General features: G+C 39.2%; 1 protein-coding gene across 4 annotated transcripts in view; it reads right to left on the bottom strand.

Moving 5' to 3' along the window:
- The window catches only part of LOC122774243 (receptor activity-modifying protein 3-like), a 31,115-nt gene extending 10,216 nt beyond the window's left edge, over nt 1-20,899 (bottom strand). The window contains exons 1-3 of one of the 4 annotated variants that reach the window (XM_044033359.1): nt 20,375-20,438; nt 5,056-5,108; nt 4,096-4,158 (exon numbers count right to left, since the gene is read on the bottom strand). In XM_044033359.1, coding sequence (XP_043889294.1) covers nt 4,096-4,117 — 22 coding nt within the window. In that variant the 5' untranslated portion in view covers nt 4,118-4,158; nt 5,056-5,108; nt 20,375-20,438. The other 3 variants (XM_044033351.1, XM_044033367.1, XM_044033375.1) reach the window with 3 other exon arrangements.
- Nucleotides 20,900-21,225: the final 326 nt, after the last annotated feature.

Raw genomic sequence — 21,225 nt, forward strand, 5'->3', positions numbered from 1 at the left:
TGGGCTAATTATAGAGACTTTCCTGTTTGAGCATGTGAGGATGTTTTGAGGTGCATGTGGTGGCTGAGATTATATCACTCAGTCTGATATAGTCAGAGCTATCACTAAAGTGGACTCTGGTCTGCTCTGTACTGATGTGTCACTGTGACAAGACTCAGAAGATGTGAGGACATTGACACGACACTCACATCTGCAGGTTTAATCTGATGCAACAGAGTATAATAATGCCAATAATAGCTTTCAAAATATTTCTGATTAACCTTTGGTTCAATTGTCAAAACCCAGTTCACTTTTTATCTGGATCCTTTGATGACGTCAGTCAGACTGTCAGACAAAAGCTGCACCAAGAAGACCTGAATAAAAATGACTGCATTCTGGAAATAAACACAATAAACTCTGTCCTTTAAGATTTCAGTCAAATATATTCAAAAGCACAAGAAAGAATTTAGTGTTAAGTGCTCCAAGAAAAGTGCTAGGTGCACAAATATGAATATTATTGACTTAGATTAGAAGCCACAGCTTTATTTTTACTTCCTCATCGGCCTCAGCTCCAGTTAAAGGAAAAAACATGATAGGAGTAAGAATGAAAGAATTCCTGTTCTGTGCTGGAACTCATCATGGAGTGGAATCTAAAACATGAGAACAAAGGGAGGTCAAAGGGCGACAGTGACCCTCATATTAATAAGACCAGCTCAGAAGATAGCTCATGACAGGTCACAAAGTCAAATCCATGCGCTCACCCCTTTTTCTGTGTTTTTTACTCCACCACATAAAACGCACTTTCTTTTTTTCTTCTTAGAGAGTTGAGAAGACACACTGAGAAAGTCATTCCTGGAGAGAAAGTATCTTCTCTGTGTCTGCTGATCAATGCCGCAAATCAAATATTAGGACACATTTCCACAGCGTTTCAAAACTTTCTCATCTCTCATCTTCAAAACTTGGCGTTCAGCCGCCCGGTTCCCACAAGTCTCCTCTTGCATTTCATATCTCCTGACGATAAGCAACATGCAGGCCAGTCCAAAAATAACATCTGCTGTAAAACATCCAACATAAGTACATTGTAACTCCACAAGCAGCAGGGATCAGTGAAACCAAACATCCCACACTCACTCTGATAACAAACCACTTACTGCACAATAGCCCGAGCTCTGTAGGAACCACCCAACAACATGAGCACACCATTTCAGGAAGTTTAGCAGAAAATTACTATTTTGTTTGTGTAAAAGTTTCTGCTTAAGATCCTCAACTCCTAAATTATTCAGTTTGTTAACAACGCCACGAAGCAGAATGTCGTAGTTCTTTTTGTGGCATGAACTCCAAAAACCAGAAGGTACATAGTGCCAGTGCAGGCGATGCAGAGCTGCTCAGGCTTTGACAAGAGCGACATTCACCTTTTTCTAAGTTGATGCATGATTAAAATAATCTTGGATTCTTCAGGGGAACCATCGATAGTGTTCTGACATACGGCTTAACTTCCTGATTCTGGGGCTGCGGTGCACAAGAGGGAAAGCGGCTCCACAAAGTACTAAAGATGGTAAGCAAGGTCGTTTTTGCAGAGCCAGGACCTTCACCATCCCTCCCACCACATTTTCTCCTTGATGCCTTCTGGAAGGAGGTACCAGTGCATTAGATCGAGGACCAGCAGAATGCTAAACAGCTTCTCCCCTCAAGCTGAAATAGTGACACCATGAAATAAGCACTTTACGGTCTATGTAAGCCTATCTGAATGGTGCTTTTTATATCATCCAGTGGCGGCCCATCAATAGAGGGCGCTAGGGCTCTCACATGAAGAAGGAGATAGGAATCGCATACAAATTGACCAAAACATGAAGATTTAAATAACATACATTATACTGTCCGTGTGATGTATAATCTGCATTTAAATGTAGTTTAAAGATGTTCTCACTCGTTAACAGACAGTGAACGATCAAGTGACGTATTTCCTGTTCCTTTGGGGCGCAAAAGTCTTTACCACAGACTCTCGTTGTGCCTGCGCAGTAGACCCCCCTCCAATATGAAAGATAAGAAAATGCATGGGCACATAATTTTGCCCACAGCCAGTCGGATTTAACCGGATATAAACATCTTCTCCACAGCAGGTGAGACACATGATGACTGAGGCAATCATGTCTTCATAAACTTTTGTGAGCATCAAACCAGTTTGAAACAATACTCCTCTCTGTGTGTGTCTCACTCTCTCTGAGTGTCTCACTCTCGTCTCTCTGTGCCTCTCTCCATTTCTCTCTCTCTCTCACAGCTCTGAACAGCGATCATCATGTCTGATTTGTAATCGATCACCCACACAGCTGTTTTTTTTTCCTTTTTATTAAAATACGCCCCCACCCAACATTTTTAGCACCAGTCACCACTGATATTGTTGTTTTATATATTTTATTATATATATATCATATTTATTTTTAACTGTCTTATAACACACTGCCCAACTGATGAGACACAGTATTCCCTTTCTTCATTATATTCAGTACTCAGGGAAATGGCAATACAGTGAATCTTGAATCTGGTTTTGCTCTAAAGAGGTGACAGTCCTCCTGCATGTTCTGGCTGGTTTCAGGTGCTGTTATTAATAATTGCTCACTGTCATGAAGATGCAGCAGCAGATGTTGGTAAGGGTTACATTACTTTTCAACAGAGCCATAATTAGCCACCCTGCGGGGCTGCTTTTCAAACACAGATTCTTGTTGTGGGATAAAAACCCTCTCCTGAGGATGATATCAACAGCTTTCATGAAGATAAAAGAAAAGAAGGAAGTAGTTTGTACTTCCTTGGGGTTACAACTCACAATGTTGAACTGAAAAAGCTATTTGCGCGGTGATAAATGACGCAGCTTGAGTAATGCTCTTTCTTTGTGCAAACGGCTAAACTTAGCAGACTAACTTTAGAATGAAGCAGCAGGAGGAAAAAGATAACAGCCTTTAAATGGAGTCTGCACTTTTCAGTGAAAACTGTATCCCAACAGCGAAGACAATAACAGAGCAACAGACAGGTGTATAACCAGTATTGTGTTTGTCGAACATTCACGTGATGATTTCTTTGTTGCTCACTGTTCCCACTGTTAGTCGCTTTCTAAAGAGATCATTTGTGTACGTTTTTAACGTAGTGTTTTCAAATTGCCTCAATATCTTTCACTGTATTACAGACTAATATGTCAGTATTTCTCATTGTGTTAAGTTTTTTATCTGTATCACACTTAACTGTATCTGTACTTATTATATTCTATTTGTTTCATGTCATTTGTGTTGTTTGTTTACCTTGTTTTGAATGCAAACTCCGGGCGCTGCCTTAAAACAGGTCAATGCTCAGTCAATTTTTCCTGAATAATTCATGGTCATATATTGACGGTGTTGTCGGGGAAGTTTTCAGTTTAAACATCACAACGACAAGTTTAAACCGGTGTGTTATGACATAAACCTGCAGGTCTTTGTCAGAATACATGAACATACTACTTAACACATGCCATCACGTGATCATGACAATAGCATGATTATAAAAATACCTGAGAGTTAGTGGTGTGCTGGCTAATTCTCGATAAGACACAGTATTTTTTTGTTTGTTAAACCGGAGACTTGGCACCAGCTGTTTGTCTACTACACTGTATTAATAGACACGTCACATCAGGATGTGATTAAAATAACCTGGAATGACAGTCCAGCAGCAGGATTCCCTTCAGTATGAGCTCTGATTAACAGCAGGGAGGCAGTCTGAAGTTTCATCACCAGCAGTGAGTGAGTTATTGTGTGTGTGTGAGATTTGATGGAGTTGTTCAGTGATTCATGCCAGAGTGTGAATTATCACTGCTTGATTAATCTGTCAGCCCGGTGTCAAATCAATACCCAATACCCTGTGGGTTAAGGAGGTGAAGATATATAATATATAATATCAGATCGCTGACTTTAGTTTCGATTTCCACATACAATCTGTTCATGTCCTGTATTCTCTCTCCTTTAGCTCAGATTTTGGTCTCCACAACCTCCCGGGGGAAATATCCGCTCGTCAGCAGCATGTTTCTTGAAGTTTACCAACCGCTCTCTATGCAGAGTCTTGCCTCGCTCAAGTAGAAAACAGCATGCACTGCACCTGCTGCTGGGTTCCAGCTCATGACCCTCCATCATGAAACTGCATCACTGCGTCACTTATTCTCTAAAGAAGTAGAGGAAATGTGACAAATTGTGGGTAAAAAAAAAAACAGTGCACAAAATCATTACCTGATTAATTAAGAAACATTCAGGTCTATTAGAGCTATTGAGGGGGAACACATTAGAGACCGATGATGCGAGTTTATCACTGTGTGCTTAGCTCCCGTCTTGAAGCCTCATTTAATGTAGGACACGTGAGTGTGCATTAAAGTGTGCACCAGCCAAACTTTTTATTTCAAACACGGCGTAGCAGCAAAGAATGAAGCACTCAAGCTGCATGCAATGGCAAAAAGACGTGGTTTCAGAGTGCAGCAGTGCTGCTGTTGTGGGGGTTTTTTTTATCTAAAGGGCCATAAGTCTGTCTGCTGTTTGCTGGTAGTGGTCGATGGGTTTTAAGATGTGTCACATGTTTATTGTCATTTAAGTCAGGTTTGATATAAATGTATCTGTGCATGAAGCTTTTAAAAGTCTACATAAAGCCTTTCTAATATGTTTTTGGTCTATAGAGGCTCCCCACCATACGGCTACTATAGCTCATATAGTGGCAGAGCAGCGCCTCAGCAGTGGATGAAATTGCACCGGTGTGATTCATCTGTCATTGCCTCCACTATCACACATACTTTGAAGGGTGAGAGCTGCAAAATGTGGACATTTCTTTTCAATTTACCAAAACCGCGAGTGTCTGAATAACTCTGTGTAAAAGCTGAATTAATGAGCTGAACCTCAGGTGAGTGACACTCTTTGTTCTTCATTTTATGTATATTTAAAAATGTATAAATTAATAATTCACAGCTTCTAATTAGAAAAAAAAATCTATCAAATCTCAATGTTCTGCACACGAGTCATTAAAACTCTCATCATTAAGGTTTGGTACAAAACTTGGTTCTTTTAATGGACTGACCGAATGACTTTACTGCTGTGGAGCCGCCAAAATTTCAGTGCCTGAAGGCAAATCTATAAGTGAGGAGAGAAAAACATGTGTTATAGAGAATCAGGAACCACTTATCCACTGTAAACCGTGAGCTACAGCACAGCTCGCTCACTTTATTTGATGAGTTTTTCAAAACGTAAACTAGATTTTTAATATCATAATCGAGTTAATTCTTTTCAGATTGAAAATTGCAATTTCAAACAACGCAATTAGCAAATGGCAATGTGCACAATTAAATTGTTTTGTTTTTTTGTTCGTTGTTATGCCAATTCATTAAATATAACACATTCCTGTGACAAATAATTCATATCTTTAATGTTTCGTTCTTGCATTAAAGTACAGTAGTTCATATTTTGATGGTGTTGCTTCATCATGTTTCATTACACAGTAAAGATTAAACCCAAGCTTGACTTAAGAAAATAATAAATCACAATATCTGTCAGAAACCAGCACCAACCCATCTGTTTTTTTTCTTCTCTGTTTTTAATCTTTTCTACATATCTATATATATATATATATATATATATATATATATACACATATACACACACATATGTATGTATATGTATGTGTATATGTATATATACACATATATATACATATATAATCCATTCTTGTGGGATTTTTTGATGTACAGTGACCTTGAGAGCTCTGAAAGTCTTTTAAGTAAAATGTAATATTATTATAAAATGTGAAAGATCCCCAAGATAAGACAAGATAAGTTAAGACGAGACATCTCCTATAGGGAAAATTCGATTTGACATAGCTGCACACATTGTAGCGGCAAAATGTAATAAGATATAAATTAGCATAGAAATGAGAGCAGAAAAAAGACAATGCAGGGCAAATGGAGCATCATTATAATGTACAATAACAATACACAGTATAGTTTATAGGCTACAGTATAAGATCTCCACATTTCTCAGGCTGTCATATGGGAGGTGAACAGGACTGAGGTCACTGCTGCAGGTCACTCAGCACAGCAGACACTGCGATGCTATAATGAACCTTTTCCTAGACACACCACCTCGTGATGAAACCATATCACTTCAGATTTTAAAAGGAGAAAGTGATTGAATGTCATCATCAAAGTTTACCCCGGTGTGAGCAGAGTATCATGCCAGCAAATTTGAATAGCTTATTTAATGAGTTTTGTGGCTTTAAAAAAAAAAGAAAAGTCGGCATGCAATGGCCTCGTCAAATGGACTCTTTAAAGCTGAAACTACACTTGTGTTGATAAAGTGATGACTGACTAATGAAGAGACAGCGTGGCAACAAAGAGAGAATAAATACATCTAATTCAGCCTGCAATAATTACTTCTTATCTTATAATGGAGCATAATTTTCACACCTATAAGCACTAATCAGTATCTAATAAGCTTTAAAATAAAACCTTCTCTCTCTTAGAAACTACCACGTGATCATGGAGTTGCGTTAAAACAGCACTCAACCTGTGAACACTGAGCTTTAAATAAGGTAAGAGTTAAGTTAAGTCAAGACACGTGTAGGTGTTATTCACTGGTTAACAGCATGCCAATGAAGAATCAGCTCAGCTGGCACGAACACTGAACACTGCCGAGCTGTCATCAACGACCTGTTAGTTTGTCAGGATAAATATAGATGAGAGGAAACAGAAGATAAAAAGAAAGCGGGTAAAATACCAGCACAGTCCAAACAGTTGAAGCCTGAACAGAAGTGTCGGATCAGCCTCGACATCCTCATGACAAAAGGGAGGTGATCAGAGCAGAGAAAGGGGTCAATAATAAAGGTCAGAGTGAATTATTGAGGTAAAGGTTTTGGATTTGGTGCAAATTGATCTCTGGATTCAATGAGACCACAGAAGGTTTTGAAAGGTGGACTGATATCTGATTTGATCATGTGGCTTTCAATGTATCTAGTCTGAGTAATTGACAAAGAACGTACATAATAGATAAATAAGCAAACTGGAGCTGATACTTTTCCACCAAGTGGGGCAGTGTAGTTCAGCTCTGAATCTGGCTCGCCTTTCCGCCATATGGTGTGTGGGCCAGATAGTGAAAGTTGAGTCGGCTACACAAATATTGTGAGCATGACACAGACCTGATCCACATGGAAACAGAACTTTCCCTATATGATCTTTTTCGTTTTTGTAAACATGGGCCACATGGTTGGTGAAGTGGTTGGCACTCTTGCCTTTGCAGCAAGGTTTGTGACCCAGTCGGAACAAGGGCCTTTCTCCATGGACTTTGCATGTTCTCCCTGTGTGTGTGTGTGTGTGTGGGGGTTTCTCTGGGTTCTCTGGTTTCCTCCCACAGTCCGGTCACATTCAGTGAACTCCTAGTGCCGGTCCTAAATCTGGATAAATGGAAGGGTTACGTCAGGGAGGACATCCAGCATAAAAATCTCTGCCAAACGCAATATGGGATCATCCACTGTGGCGACCCCTAGAGAGGGAGAAGCCAAAGGAAAGGGGAAAAAAATCCCCTGAGGTTAAATCGTAATGACACTGGTGATCCTCTATATGTGGGTCTGAAATGCTCTCCAAGAGCACAAACCTCAACAAAGACTAAAATTAGATTTTTTTTTTAAAAGCTGCATCTGCCTGTTGTTGTTTTTTTAATAGTTGTCTCTGCATAATTCCTTGAGAAACGTATGGAAAATGCTGACTCGTTTACAAATTCTGCAAAGTTTAATAAAATGTGGGGGGGAATCCCTTAATTGGATTCAATCTTGGATGAGTTCATCTTTGGGTCGTACCCCCACAACTCATGAAGCTCTGTTTCTCTCTCTCTCCCTCTCTTTTACCAGGCTGTTACTGCAACAGTATGCAGACATTATTCAGATTTGCAGACTGAGCCTGAATACATTTCAGGAAGTAACATGACCCTCCGCTCTCTGCTCTATCAAGCTCCTCTGAAAGTGTTTGCATTGTCCGCCGCTCCCTGTGTTCTCCACCTGCATCAGTGACGAGGAAGTCGTGGTTTGTTTGCATTACAATGTGACACTGAGGCAGACCAGACAGAAGCAGAGGAGCAGAGTGGGTGATTCATTATGGAACATGATGTGTTTGTAAGGCAGTGACTTACTGTTTTTTTCTTTTATGTAATTAAATACATTAGACAATCAAAACTGAAGGCTGTAGTTAGCTGTAGTAATGACCATTTATGGAAAAAAAACACAGAAAGTGACATTCAACTAGATGAAAAATAGAAAATAAGGTGTGCTTTCATGGTTTATAAATTTATTCTGTCTTCATTTGTGCTTTCTGTGGGGAATTCTCACCTCCCACATCAATGACTGAGGGCAGTGAAGCAGAGAGCTCAGGGGAATGTGTGTTACTTGTATTTGTTATGTCTTGAGGACTTTACCGGCATAAACAATGACCTTGCCTGGACATTAGACCTCATGAAGACTTAAACCACGTTCTAATACAACAGATCCTCATATCTAAGGAACGAGTTAGGTTTCGGGAAAGACTAGAATTGTGGTGATAATGCTTTGGTTCAGCTGTCCAAATGAATGGAAGTCAATATAGAGTCCTTAAAAGGATAAGTGTGTAACCCTCTTGTTACTCAAACAGTAACAAGAGGGTTGCTGGTTTCTGGTCTTCTCGTATGCAGTTTGCATGTTCTGGTTTCCTCCTACAGTCCAAGAACATGCAGATTTGGGGATCTGGGAAATGAGACACGCTAACTTGACCATAGGTGTGAGTGTGAGAGTGAATGGTTGTTTGTCTCTATATGTGGCCATGTGATGGACTGGCTAACTGTCCAGGGTAGGGTGTACCCCGCCTTTCACCCAATGTCAGCTGAGATTGGCACCAGCTCCCCCCCGCAACCCTCTTTACTATATTTACCATTTTACTGTTTTACTTTTATTATGATTTATCGTGTTTCATGTTCTTGTTATTGTACCTGTCACCCTGTAAAGCACTTTGATCAACGTGGTTCTTTTTAAAAAGTGCTACGGAAACTCGTAAGCTCGTAAACTCGTCGAGCACATAATTACATTAGCTAAACGCTCTGAAGCAGCGTATTTAATCCTTTTTTATTCTGATCTTGAATATTTGTGGTAATATTGAATTAATCTTTTTTTTTAAAAAAAGATTAGCATAACATCAATTAAATTGATTTAGGATGGATATGTTAAAAGCAGGAGCTGCAGCTCAGACTTTGACCTTCCTGCACTAACAACTCTTCTGCAACCGGCTGTCTATCATCCTCGTTCCTTATCAGCACAGCTCTCTCTCTCTCCCTCTCTCTCTCTCTCGTGGCAGAGGCTGTAACAGACACGTTGTCCTCATTTGACAAAACAACATGGAGAGGATGTTGTTGCAGTTGACATTTTGACCTATTAAATCATGCTGCTGCACATATGTCAGAGGTTCAAGGTAAAAGATGAGGAAGGGGAAACAACGCAGTGTTTTCTGATCATATTTTAATAACGTGTAGTCCTCTCCAAGAAAGTAAATAAAATTCAATCTTGTGCTGACTCAAGTCTGAAAACATTGCATTCGCTGAAGTTATGTGTTTACACCGACTGGAGCTTCTCAATTGCCAGTGTCCTTGCACTGAAACTTTAAATTAAAAAAACCTCTCATAAGGTTGAGGTTGTGCTTGAATGCTTGAAATTTAAATAGGCTGTTTGCAAGATTGAAAGTGAGTTCTGAAGGCTCCAGCACATGGTCTGACTTTTAAATCTGGTACTGTGTTCGTTTAAATCGACACACATTAATCTGACCTGCGTAAAATAGAACCAAACACGTCTCAGGAAGAGTCATTTCCTTTTTCTGGTACCAAATGTTTTCACATTTGATACAAGGTGCTTTAAATGCCAGGGTTATTTCATATCTTACAATTTTGAAAATGCTTAAGTGATTTATCATGTTGTTGCTTTTTGAGTATAAAGTTCAAGGCCAGTGATGATTTAGTGTTTGTTACTTCAGAGTCTGTAAGCTGCTGCACTCCTTAAAAGTGCTGGCAAACACACTGTGAATTCTTTCCCACTACAAGATGAGCGAAACTCGCTCCGTCATGATGCGGCGGAATTTCCCCAAAATGCCAAAAACCAGGGGGTTAAATTAATAATAAAATACAGGCAAAGCAAATGCAGGATAATCAAGGATAAGTAAGAGAAACACAAAGGCAAAGCCACGGAAATTCAGACCAACAAATGTCAAAATACATAAAAGCAAGAAGACAATGTCACATGAAAACTTGTGAGGATGAATATAAATATAAAAGCAAATAAAAAAATAGGTTTTAAGAAGTGATTTATATAGATTCCACTGAATGTGCGAGTCTTATCTCTTCAGGAAGGTCATTCCAAAACAAATTGAGCCTGATGTCAAACATGCAGTCTTATTTGGATTCAACCATTTACATCAACCTTCCTGTTGTGTGGAAGGTTAAAAAACACTGATACATTTTGGTTAATTAATTTTTATGGTAATGTTCCATACTGATGAAATAATCCCACTAGGTGAGAAACAGCTCCCAGAGAGGATATTGGATATGCTAAAGCAGGTTTTGTGGAGATGGGCATTAGTTGATGGGCCTTCACTGACATAAGCATTTCAGAGGGTTTTTTTTTTAATTAAGTTCTCATGGCGAATTTAAATTTACTGAATCTGATGCAGAGAGAGAAGCTTACAGGGGAACAACACTCCAGTGGTCACACTGGTCTCCGCCTCAGGCGCCATTCACAAAAACAACAATATACTTAACACAATACTTTGCCAAAACTCCTGAGTGAGTGCGTCCTGTTCCTAATATTTGCATCTTGAAGTGAGCTGCATGGTGTCAGACTGGATCAATTAAATACAGAGTGAATGTTTTAAAATCTTTTTTAATTTGATTTTATATTTACTGTGAATTTCAAGTAACATAACACACTGGTTTTGAGGTTTTTCCTGTTAAAAATGTGTTTTTTTTGTTGAAACAACACCTGCCTCAGTGAATCTGATCACATGTGGAAAGCAAAAATGACTGTAAATTGATCTGAACTGAATTTGTTTACGCCATATCACTGTGATGTAGCAGTATTTTGCCATACAAATGCAGTTTTTACTATAATGTCACAGTAATGTCATGCATATTACTGTGATGTAGCTGGTATTTTCATTTATAAATACTGTATTTTACTTTAACTCCACAATGGTAATGCCAAACATTATAGTACTATGATTGGGCTGCATTTTTCTGTATAAATATTGTGTGTAACTGTATCAATTACATTAAAAATCTATCATTATAGGAGGGATTTCCTGAAATAACCACACCCATAGTAATCTCACAATAAAACGCACAAAGATATATACATTTCAAATAATCACAGCTAACGCCTGGTTATTAATACCTCTATATCTCTAACGAGATTTCCAGTTCAAATCCCTGCAGCAGATATAAAATCCATGGATGACACAGCTGTCTTCCACTTGACAAGTAACTCTGACCTTCCGCTTCCCTGCTGAAATTCTGAGTCAGTGTTGCTCACACACTGATTAAAAAACTCCCTTAGTGAATTGTGTGATGGTTATCTGACACAACTGTGAGAAAATGATATTCTGCTTTGTTACTCGTGCCCAACAGATATCAGAGATTACAGAGATTACAGAGATTACAGAGATTACAGAGATTACAGAGATTACAGAGATTACAGTGACTCAGGGCTCTGCTACTGAAGGAGCACATGTAAATAAGTAGTGGAAAATTCCGACAATTTGCAATTCAAATCCAATCCAATTTTATTTATAAAGCACTTTAAAAAACAACAATAAATAATAAATAAATGTTGATAATTACACTCTGATAACTTTGTATTAGATGCCCCAGTCTGAAACAAACTTGCTATGGTGGATGATGGGTAGTTGTTGAGGACGTCGTGAAAATATTCAAGTTTGAAAGTATCGCCTACTTGTAGTGACAGAAAATCCAAAAAAAACGTTCAACTTTCTTTACGATTTCAGGAACAACCTTTACAGGAATTATTGTATCCAACTCCAAATTGGTGAAATCACTCAAAACACAGGGTGCATTGTGTATGTTGAATAGCCTGATGTATTGTTAAACGGTGTTGCCATAGGAACGGGGCAAATTTAAAACAAATTAAAAATAAACTATTATAACTTTGTGAACGAGGTCCTATTTCAACCCCACTTGCTATGATTGGTTATAGTCCCGTCCTGAAGACGTTGATATGAAAATATTACATTTTCTTAAGAGCAATGGAGGCAGAAAACAAGATTTCAACAGCTTTTATCAGGTGATTTTTTTTTTGTCTACAGCTGCACATAAAGTCTCACCCTGAATTCCATTTTTTTTTTTTAAAGAATCTCCAAGTCTTTGTGAAAGGTCTGGGCAGGAGAGAAAGACCTGTCACTCACACTGTGTGACTTTTTGAAAATGTCTTCAGCAGAGTTTGACAGACAAAAGAAATCCCATAGTGTGAGCCGCCTAATCAGTTTCTGTACCCACACAGTCCTCAGTGAGGAAAGGCACAGTGATCGACTTCTGGGTGATTATTATTCACCTCCCAGCTGTTGTGAGTGAAGGACATTAATTCAGATCGGAACAAAGCAGCTGCTGAGGTAAATCTTCAATGAAGGTCAGACAATTTCAGTCCCAAAAATCTGGTCTCACAAAAATAAAACGGAATATCATGATCCTCGCCTACAGCACAAACGGAGGCCACACAGACCTTTCTCTTCTCTCGAGGTGGAGCACGAGGCTGTTACAGTCAGAGTGGAGGAGGGTTTGGGGGTCAAGGAGGGAGGAGAGGAGGAAGATGAAACTGAAGAACAACACATGTGCAAGACAGAGGGGAACTGGGTACTTGGCAAACAAAAGCAGGAAAGAAGGAAGGAGAGGAGGGAGGGGGTTTCTGGATGACCACGATGGAGAGAGACAAAAATAAAATGCCAGGGGAGAAGAGAAGAGAGAATCCGTGATTGTTGATCGAGGTAGAGTGTTTTTGTTTGCGAGGAGGACATGCAGCTAAGGTGATGGGCCACAACGACTGCTGATCACAGGGCTGGTGGTGAGACAGCATGTTGTGTATGATTGTGAGGGACTGTGAGGGGATAACGGCGGTATATAAATGCAATCCATTTACCATGTGGAGAGAAAAATTACAGCCCAGCTTTAGGAGAACAGGCCCTGTGGAGTGAATCTATCTGTCTACAAGCTATCACACAGTTTGCTTGTGAGCACTAGAGCTGTCGGCCTGGAGAATCCAAACAGTGCCATTAAAATGTTCCCTGCTCACACAGGGCAGGCTGTTGGTGACAGATAAGCAAACAAATGGGTTAATTGGAATTAAAGTGGAATAACATCATTACGGAAGCATAGTTTCATCAGTACTCCCTTTTTAGCGCCACTTCTATCCTATTAAAACATAAAAAGTCAAAACAGCCTAAAGCCACGTTTTTTATTCTAACTATGACACATATCAAAGTCAAGCAACTGAAAGCAAACATTTGCTTTTTGGGAGAACACTGTGGGAAGTGTTAAAGCTGCAGTGCATAACGTGGTGATTCCTTCTTCAAATGGTATTATTATGCCTCTGTTTGCTCTCTGTAAACTGAAATGATCTCACAATATTTGGATGTTGCATTTTTCATCTCAGTAAAGTAAAACTCAACTATCAGACCTGATTGAGAGTTGAGAATGTGTGTGTATACTCGGGTACTCACAGGGTACCTCACCAATAATATCAAATTTTATGTTTAAATTTAACATGGAGAATAATGTGTATTGAACGTGGGCGGGGCGTCTCTTAACTTTTGGCTTTGTCTGCGGCCACGAGGAGACATCGAGCGGCGACGCCCGGCGAGTGAAACTGGCAGGGACTGTTTGTCATGTTAATTTGTTAATTTAAATATTGGCATTTGACCTGGTGTATCGATTATGATATTATATATATATCATAATCGATATATATATTATATATATATATACATATATACATATACATACATATATATATATATATATACATATATATATATACACATACATATATATGTATTGATGATGATATGTCACCAAATGGATATTTAATATTGTTGTATAGAATTCACTTCTGAAACTTTCACGGATGCTTCTTTCTTTTCCGTCAGACTCCAACTTGTTTTCAGCCGTTTTTCTTTACTAGTGCAATGTTGCCTCATCCGTCTTGACATCAAACAAATCACTTCTTGTACACAGCGAGGAGTTCTAAACAGAAATACACATAGATTAGAGTTGTGCTCATAGGCTTAATCAGCATTGTGTATATTCATTTGGCAGTGGTTTGAGTGTCACGGACATCTCTTTATGTTTAGCCTCTCTTCAAATGAAACACAACAGCTTTATCCACAGTAGAAACAAACAAAATGCCCGTGATAGTGGGGACAGTTGCATGGCTACACACAAAAAGACAGAGCTGTAAATTCAGATGTTTTTAGCACTAGTTTTTTTCTGTTTACTTTGCCACTCTGACACATTAAATAGCCCTGCTTTTTTCCCCCCACAAAAAGTCAAATTCTCCAGAAAGACCACAGTGGTAAACACTCAAGGCCCACACACACAATCAACATGTCAGTGTGTCCTGGCCATTAATTACAACACAATCTGTGGGATGAATGCCAGCACAGCCTTGGAATGCATTCTTACTCTCACTCTCAGTCCAGCTCTGGCCACGACCTCATCAGGGAAGTGGTGGACAAACACGCGGCGACCACTCCACACTCATATAATACAATCTGGGAAATGAACAATCAACCGCCCAGTTTTTAAGTCAACGCACCATCTGCCCACGCATGACTCACATGATCAACAGCACACAACCTGTTTCCCCGAAGAATAATTTTATCACGCAAACAGAAGAAAAAAAAGTAGTGTAGTGTCAGTGATTAGAGCATCAGTGCCAAAGACGTCTGCCTCAGAGGCAGCGAGGACAGAGCCAGCAGTCTGTCCATCTGTCTCTCTCAGGGACAGCAGGGGAGGACAGGAGGAGGAAGGAGAGATGGCCAGTAGGAAAGACGACATAAGAGATTACTGTGACTCACTTATGAATTTGCTTTGTGTGCTTTATTAAAAATTCACGAGGGAACTAATATGGTTCTAGTGTATTTGTGATAGAATTTATTTTTGGCTTAAACTTAATCATTATAGGGCTACTGGATCTTATAGGTGAATATAGGATAAGGTTTGTGATGACGTATAGATTATTTAAGTAGATGATGTTTATGTCTTTCTGCTTTCTGTTTTACAACTAATAACACACCCAGACTCAGGCAGTGAGCAGCAAAAAAGGCACTTTTTCCATCATAACAACTTGATTTTATGGGTTGTTGCAGTAAATAAATAGAAATCTGAGAAATCTAGAAAACATCATTGTTTAAATCAAACTGCAATGTCCAATTGCAATGGTCTAATGTAGTTGAGGTGGGATATTGGTAAAAAAAAATAAAAATAAATAACAGAAACAAAAACAATAATCTATCTTTATGGTAAGTTCTTGGCCATGTATATGCAAATATGCTCGCTCCATCAAAACTGATAACACAGTGTAACGTGAAAGAAGGACTATCATCATCTATCTGTACGCACTTGATATAAATCTTGCTGTCACCTTGTTTATTTCTCGTCACTGCACGATGTGGGGTTTTCCAACAAAAAAGAAATGAAGCATTAAAGATCTGTGGTTATCAATTTCCCCCCCACAATGAAGAGAACAGCATTTTTGTGGCATGAACAGTGTTTTTCTCAGCAAGGTCGACTATTATGACACAACACGACAGCAGCTCTGAGCATAAGTGCTCGAAAAGTCCTTACCAGCGTCTTGTGCGTTTACCTCAGTGGCCAAAACAGGGACAAAACAGTTATCGGTTGCCCTGTCAAATAAAAACTATATTGATTTTTCTAGGTAAACACCGTGATTGCTGCCCGTCAGACACACGGTTTGGATTTTCCTTTCTAAAGTTCACGTCAGCATGAGCCACAGCCTCAGTCTGAATGTAAATGAGCGGCTGAATGAGTGTTAATTAAACATTATTGTTTTCGTGTGAGCCAACAGCTGATTGGACTCCCGCCTGACAGACGGCCAAAAACTCTGCTGCAGCCCCAGCTCCGGCTCATTACGGATCCATTTTAACTCAATTACTGCTCATCAATGCTGTGAACAAAAATGACTCGAGACCATCGAGTGTGACCTTCTCCTGTCATTATTCAGTCACTTCAGTCATCACAGACTCAGCGTTGATCCAGCTCCACACAGTTTAATAGTAGCTCATCACCACATATTCTCCTGTGTGATTAGAAACACTGACTCCAGAGAGCTGACCAAGCCTCTGCCCCTGTTCTGCCCTCCCTCTGCTCCAGTACCAGTGTATGACAGCTCCTGCATCCCGTTTGTGTGCACTGTTATAGATAAATAGAGATAAACAACAGAGAATATTGTATTCTTAAATTGAGGTGTAACACATTAGATTTACATTATAAGGCTGCAATGAATTATTATCTTAATTATCGATTAAGTATATGATTGTTAGAAATTCTATATACATATATATATATATATATATATATATATATATATATATATATATTATATATACATATATATACATATACAAGTCTGTGGTTCCATTCATACTAAAATGTGTCTCGTGTTCTACACACTCCACGTACTTGGTCACACATTCCATTCCTGTAGCCTCTTCCCAGGGATTCACCTTTTCTTGTATCTTTACATTCCTTGAGATGTACATGTACACTATCTGAAGCAAGTTTCCACGGGTTACCATCTTCTTCATAGTCTCTTCTATCCAAAACAAGGGCATGCCACCGAGCGCATCTAAAACATCTCTGAATAATGGTGCTTCATCAGGACGGCTGCTGTGCGCCGTGCTCACAGTTCAAGCCTCCTCTGATGCCTGAATCTTTAATAAGCATCTGAAAGATTAATAAACCTCCTAACACACATTTCACTGCATCTGATATATGTCTGTGGATGAGCTATACATTTTATAACTGTATAGCACGCTGTGATCACAGACAGACATATTTAATAAGTGTAGTGAATGTCAGAGATTTCTGATTTACTCAAGCCATAAACATAGGAAAAACAACTGAAGATATAAATTAAGTTTAAGACTGAACTCTGAAAAGGACATAAATACTCAGCAATGAGCCACAACGTGAAAGCCGGTTACTGCTTTTATTGTTTGAGTTGATGAGTAATTATGGCACCAGCGTGTTACACCAGCTGTTAGACTGTCTTTCCTCCAGCCAAGATCCATCCACTCCACTGTATAACTCATCCATCATTTCCAAAAATCTACACCAAAATCTTTAAACAATGTCAAAAAGGGAAAAAGAAGAATGCAATATGTCATAACAGCTCTACTTTTATTTGACAGATTAAGAAGAAACTGACTTTTGTCAGACTAAACTGTATTTAGTTCAAGAAATGTAAGCAACACTTTCCCTAAAGTCTCACAAAGCAGACACTGGAATGTGTCCTGTAATGAATACCTACATCTAACAGACATCAGCCACGTGCACAGACATAATCCCGACACACTGGAATCTCACCAAACTTCTCAGAAAAGCCTTTTGCAAAAAGTTATAAACAACACTTCTTTTTTTTTTGTTTTCAGATGCCAGGGTAAGAGAGAAGATCCCTGAGGCTTCTTCCCTCCCTGAGAGAGTGCATGATTCGCTGTTTATTGGGTTGAACAGATGCTTTTTCTGTGCTGCAGCTGAATACTTTACACACATCCTGCTCTCAGAGTGACTGTAACAAACCACCCCGCCTCAGAGTGATGTTCTGGGATTTCTTTGAACATCTTTATTTTCTGGGAAACTATTTTAGATATGGGCTATCACAGTGAAGTCAGCTAATAATCATTTTTAACACACTCCAAACATGAGTTTGAGGTTTTTTACAATGTTGAATGAGTGTTTACAAACTGAAGGTAAACGGTGTTTGAAGTGAGAAAAGGAGCCTGTAAGCCTGTTTTCTGCATGAGCACACATCGCTTTAGGGCCACAGCTGTTACAAGGCAGAGATCCAGAAGAGTCCAAGCTGAACATCCACATCCTTCACTTTACTTTACTTTACACACAGCTCTTAAAAAATGCTCGAATGAATTTCCACTGTGTTGGATCCTTCAGAAGCTGGAAATGATGACAGTCTGCCTCTATACACCTGAATCTGAAGTGTTCCTGAACTGCAAGACCTTGAAATTGAAAACTGATAAAGCCCTTTATCACCTGATTCCCGCGTCTACATGGGAAACGGTGTTCTCAATCAGTGTCAGAGCAGCAAAAAGATCAGCTCAACAACTGTGAGAGCTCAGTACCTTCTGCTTCTGATCTGCTCACTCTACGTGTTTCTACTGTGCTAATAACGGCAGGGATTGAAATAACAAGACATTAACGGGAGCACCAGCACCGAGTATTTACTGTCGTAAACTGGTGTGTGTCTGTTTGAGTTCAGCGGTCACAGTCCTGCATCACTTCATATATGATTTCATTCATGTAGCACCAGCTAATGAGCCAGATCCTGAAATTCCCATTGGCCCCCGATATAGGTCAGGTTCACCCACTGAAGCGTGATGCCGTGGTACAGTTTTCCTCACTGAGATCGTGGACGTGCACAAATTCACCACAGGTGCATGGTGCTCAAGCACCTCCGACCAGGTGAGGGCCCTCTTTGAAAAACCTATGTGTTCATTTCAATCGTTTTTAGACTGTACAGAATAAAATACAAACTACAACTGATGTGTAGACAATCCAGCTCCGTCGTTCTAAAATGGGTGTTAAAGTGTTAAAGTTAGATAAATCAAAGGAAATATCCACAACAGCACCTCCTGTAACTTCAGGGTCAAACACAATAAAAAAAAAAGTGGCATATCTTATAGTTACATACATATGTTATGTTTAATAGGTCTTATTCAACAAGTTTCTACAAAGATAAATACAAAAAATGACTGCTGTTAGAAAATACAACTGAAATGCAATTTCAGGGCATTATTATTATTATTATTGCGTTTTCACAAATAATGTAAATGCTACATATAATAAGGTTATTGTGAGATATTGTAACACAGTTTACAGTAACAAAAAGGCATAGTAGTCATTTTGCAATGGGGGTAACAATTTTCGAGCACAAATTGTACTTTTATGTGTAACATGTACTATAGACAAAATATTGGAAAAATAAACGGTATGGGATGAAATATCAAAAAGCCTTGACTATCATGGCCTGGTTGTTGTTTTGTTTGTTTGTTTGTTGTTTCGCCTGGTTGTTGTTTTGTGTGTTGGCTGCCCCCGCCACCGGATCCAGCCGCAAAATAAGAGCAAAACAACAACTCACTTTCAAGAAATACAACCAGAAATGTTGTCTTACCTTTGCTGTTGGGCAAAACAAGCTGTTTTCACCGCAACAAAACCGCTTCTAACGGAGAACAAGACTTCCCAGCATGCTTTGGGGCCTGTTCCTGGTCTGATTGGTCATTCCAGACGGCCATTAGCTTGTTTTGATTGGAGAAGGGCGAATGTCCGTCAAACTACGTCATATGCATTTGCATCCTTCTGATGAACGAAGGGAAGGTGATTGCGTCTGTATGTATTAATGACTCTGTTCGTGTGTTGTTATTGTTTTGTATCGTAAAGGTTCAATCAAAAATTAAAACACCTAAAAAAAAACGATTAAAAAGAGCAGTCAATCGTAAATAAAAGTAAATGGGTTTAATAATTGTTTTTCATATATTTTCATAGATACCTCTGTAATTTCACTTCAGCATCATCAGACTGCACAGCTAATGTTGTTACATGACTTCCATGAGTTTGTATGCTCCTAATGCACATTTTTAAAGATGATATTTATTTTAAAATGCAATATTTCTTTGGGCGAGGGAAAAAATCCTTCATTTATTGTGGGTCCCATCTGCATTTACTCTGGCACAGTGTTATCTACAGTGAAACTTACATTTCTGGTGGAATCTCACAAGTGTTATCTTTATTTTGAGACCAAGATAATTCACATAGAGCTTGTAATTACAGAGATATACTCTATTTAGTTTGGGCATTTCATTTTCGAACAGGGACCCCATTAAATGAATAATAATTAGAAGGTGCCCTCATTTTTACTGGAGCCTGTATGTGCAGCATGGTGTGTGTGCGTGTGTGTTAAATACACTGTATGAGCGTAAACCAGCTCCAGCTCCAGTGTGTGTGTGTGTGTGTGATGCTGTCACACAGAGCACAACAAAACCTGTTTGGTTTTATTAAATTAAGAGGAAAAAGAAGGTCACACTCACCCAAAATCCCAACAACAAAAAGTTTCAGCACCGCGCACTCATGCGTTTCCATCACGCTGTGACAACGCAGTCAGGACTCTGGGAGAAACCTCAGCTGCTGTTTCTGCTCCGTTTGAACCGAACCATCATTAATTCAAATTATCCTTGTTGTGTCAAAACGTCATGAGTCCAAACTGTGACGCTGGGAAAAAAAAAACAACCTAAATCTGGAATGAGAAACAGGAGGGGATCTGATCCAAGCGCGCGCGCGACTCCGTCCGGACTGTTCCCGGTCTGATCTGAGCTGTGGAGTCAGAGCTCAGGACCAGTCTCACTGTCCCGCATCCTCTGCTAGGGGAGGAGGAGGAGGAGGGAGGAGGAGGAGAAGGCTCTTCTGAAGCAAGCCCACACTGGATTATATTAATTTAGAAAGAGCAAAGATTAAACCACAGCACGAGTTGAGGAGATCATCATTGTGGTGTATAAAAAAGGCTGCGATCAAAATCCCATTGCAAACACAAATTCAATTAAAATGTCTTTCTTTCAAAGCACATAACACACAGTGAATAGTTGAGAGAAAATCTACACATATTGCATTCTTATTTTTGTTTTTTAATCCCTTTGTGTGTTTTTGGTTTCAAACTATATCAATTCTTTCTTTTTCTCCTATATTACAGATATTTGCGCACATCATGCACACATCATGCATCAATGAAGGTGCCATACCATTCCTTTTCATATTTAACCATTATATTGTTATTTATTCTAACTGTCATCATTCTTTTGTGCTTTAAATGTATTTAATTATTCTTCCTTGTCTGCGCCTTTGTTGTTTTGTCGTCTTCTTATCTGAAAGGCAATGATTAGATTGG

The sequence above is a fragment of the Solea senegalensis genome, linkage group LG1, assembly GCF_019176455.1.
Source record: "Solea senegalensis isolate Sse05_10M linkage group LG1, IFAPA_SoseM_1, whole genome shotgun sequence".
NCBI classification, from domain to species: Eukaryota; Metazoa; Chordata; class Actinopteri; order Pleuronectiformes; family Soleidae; genus Solea; species Solea senegalensis.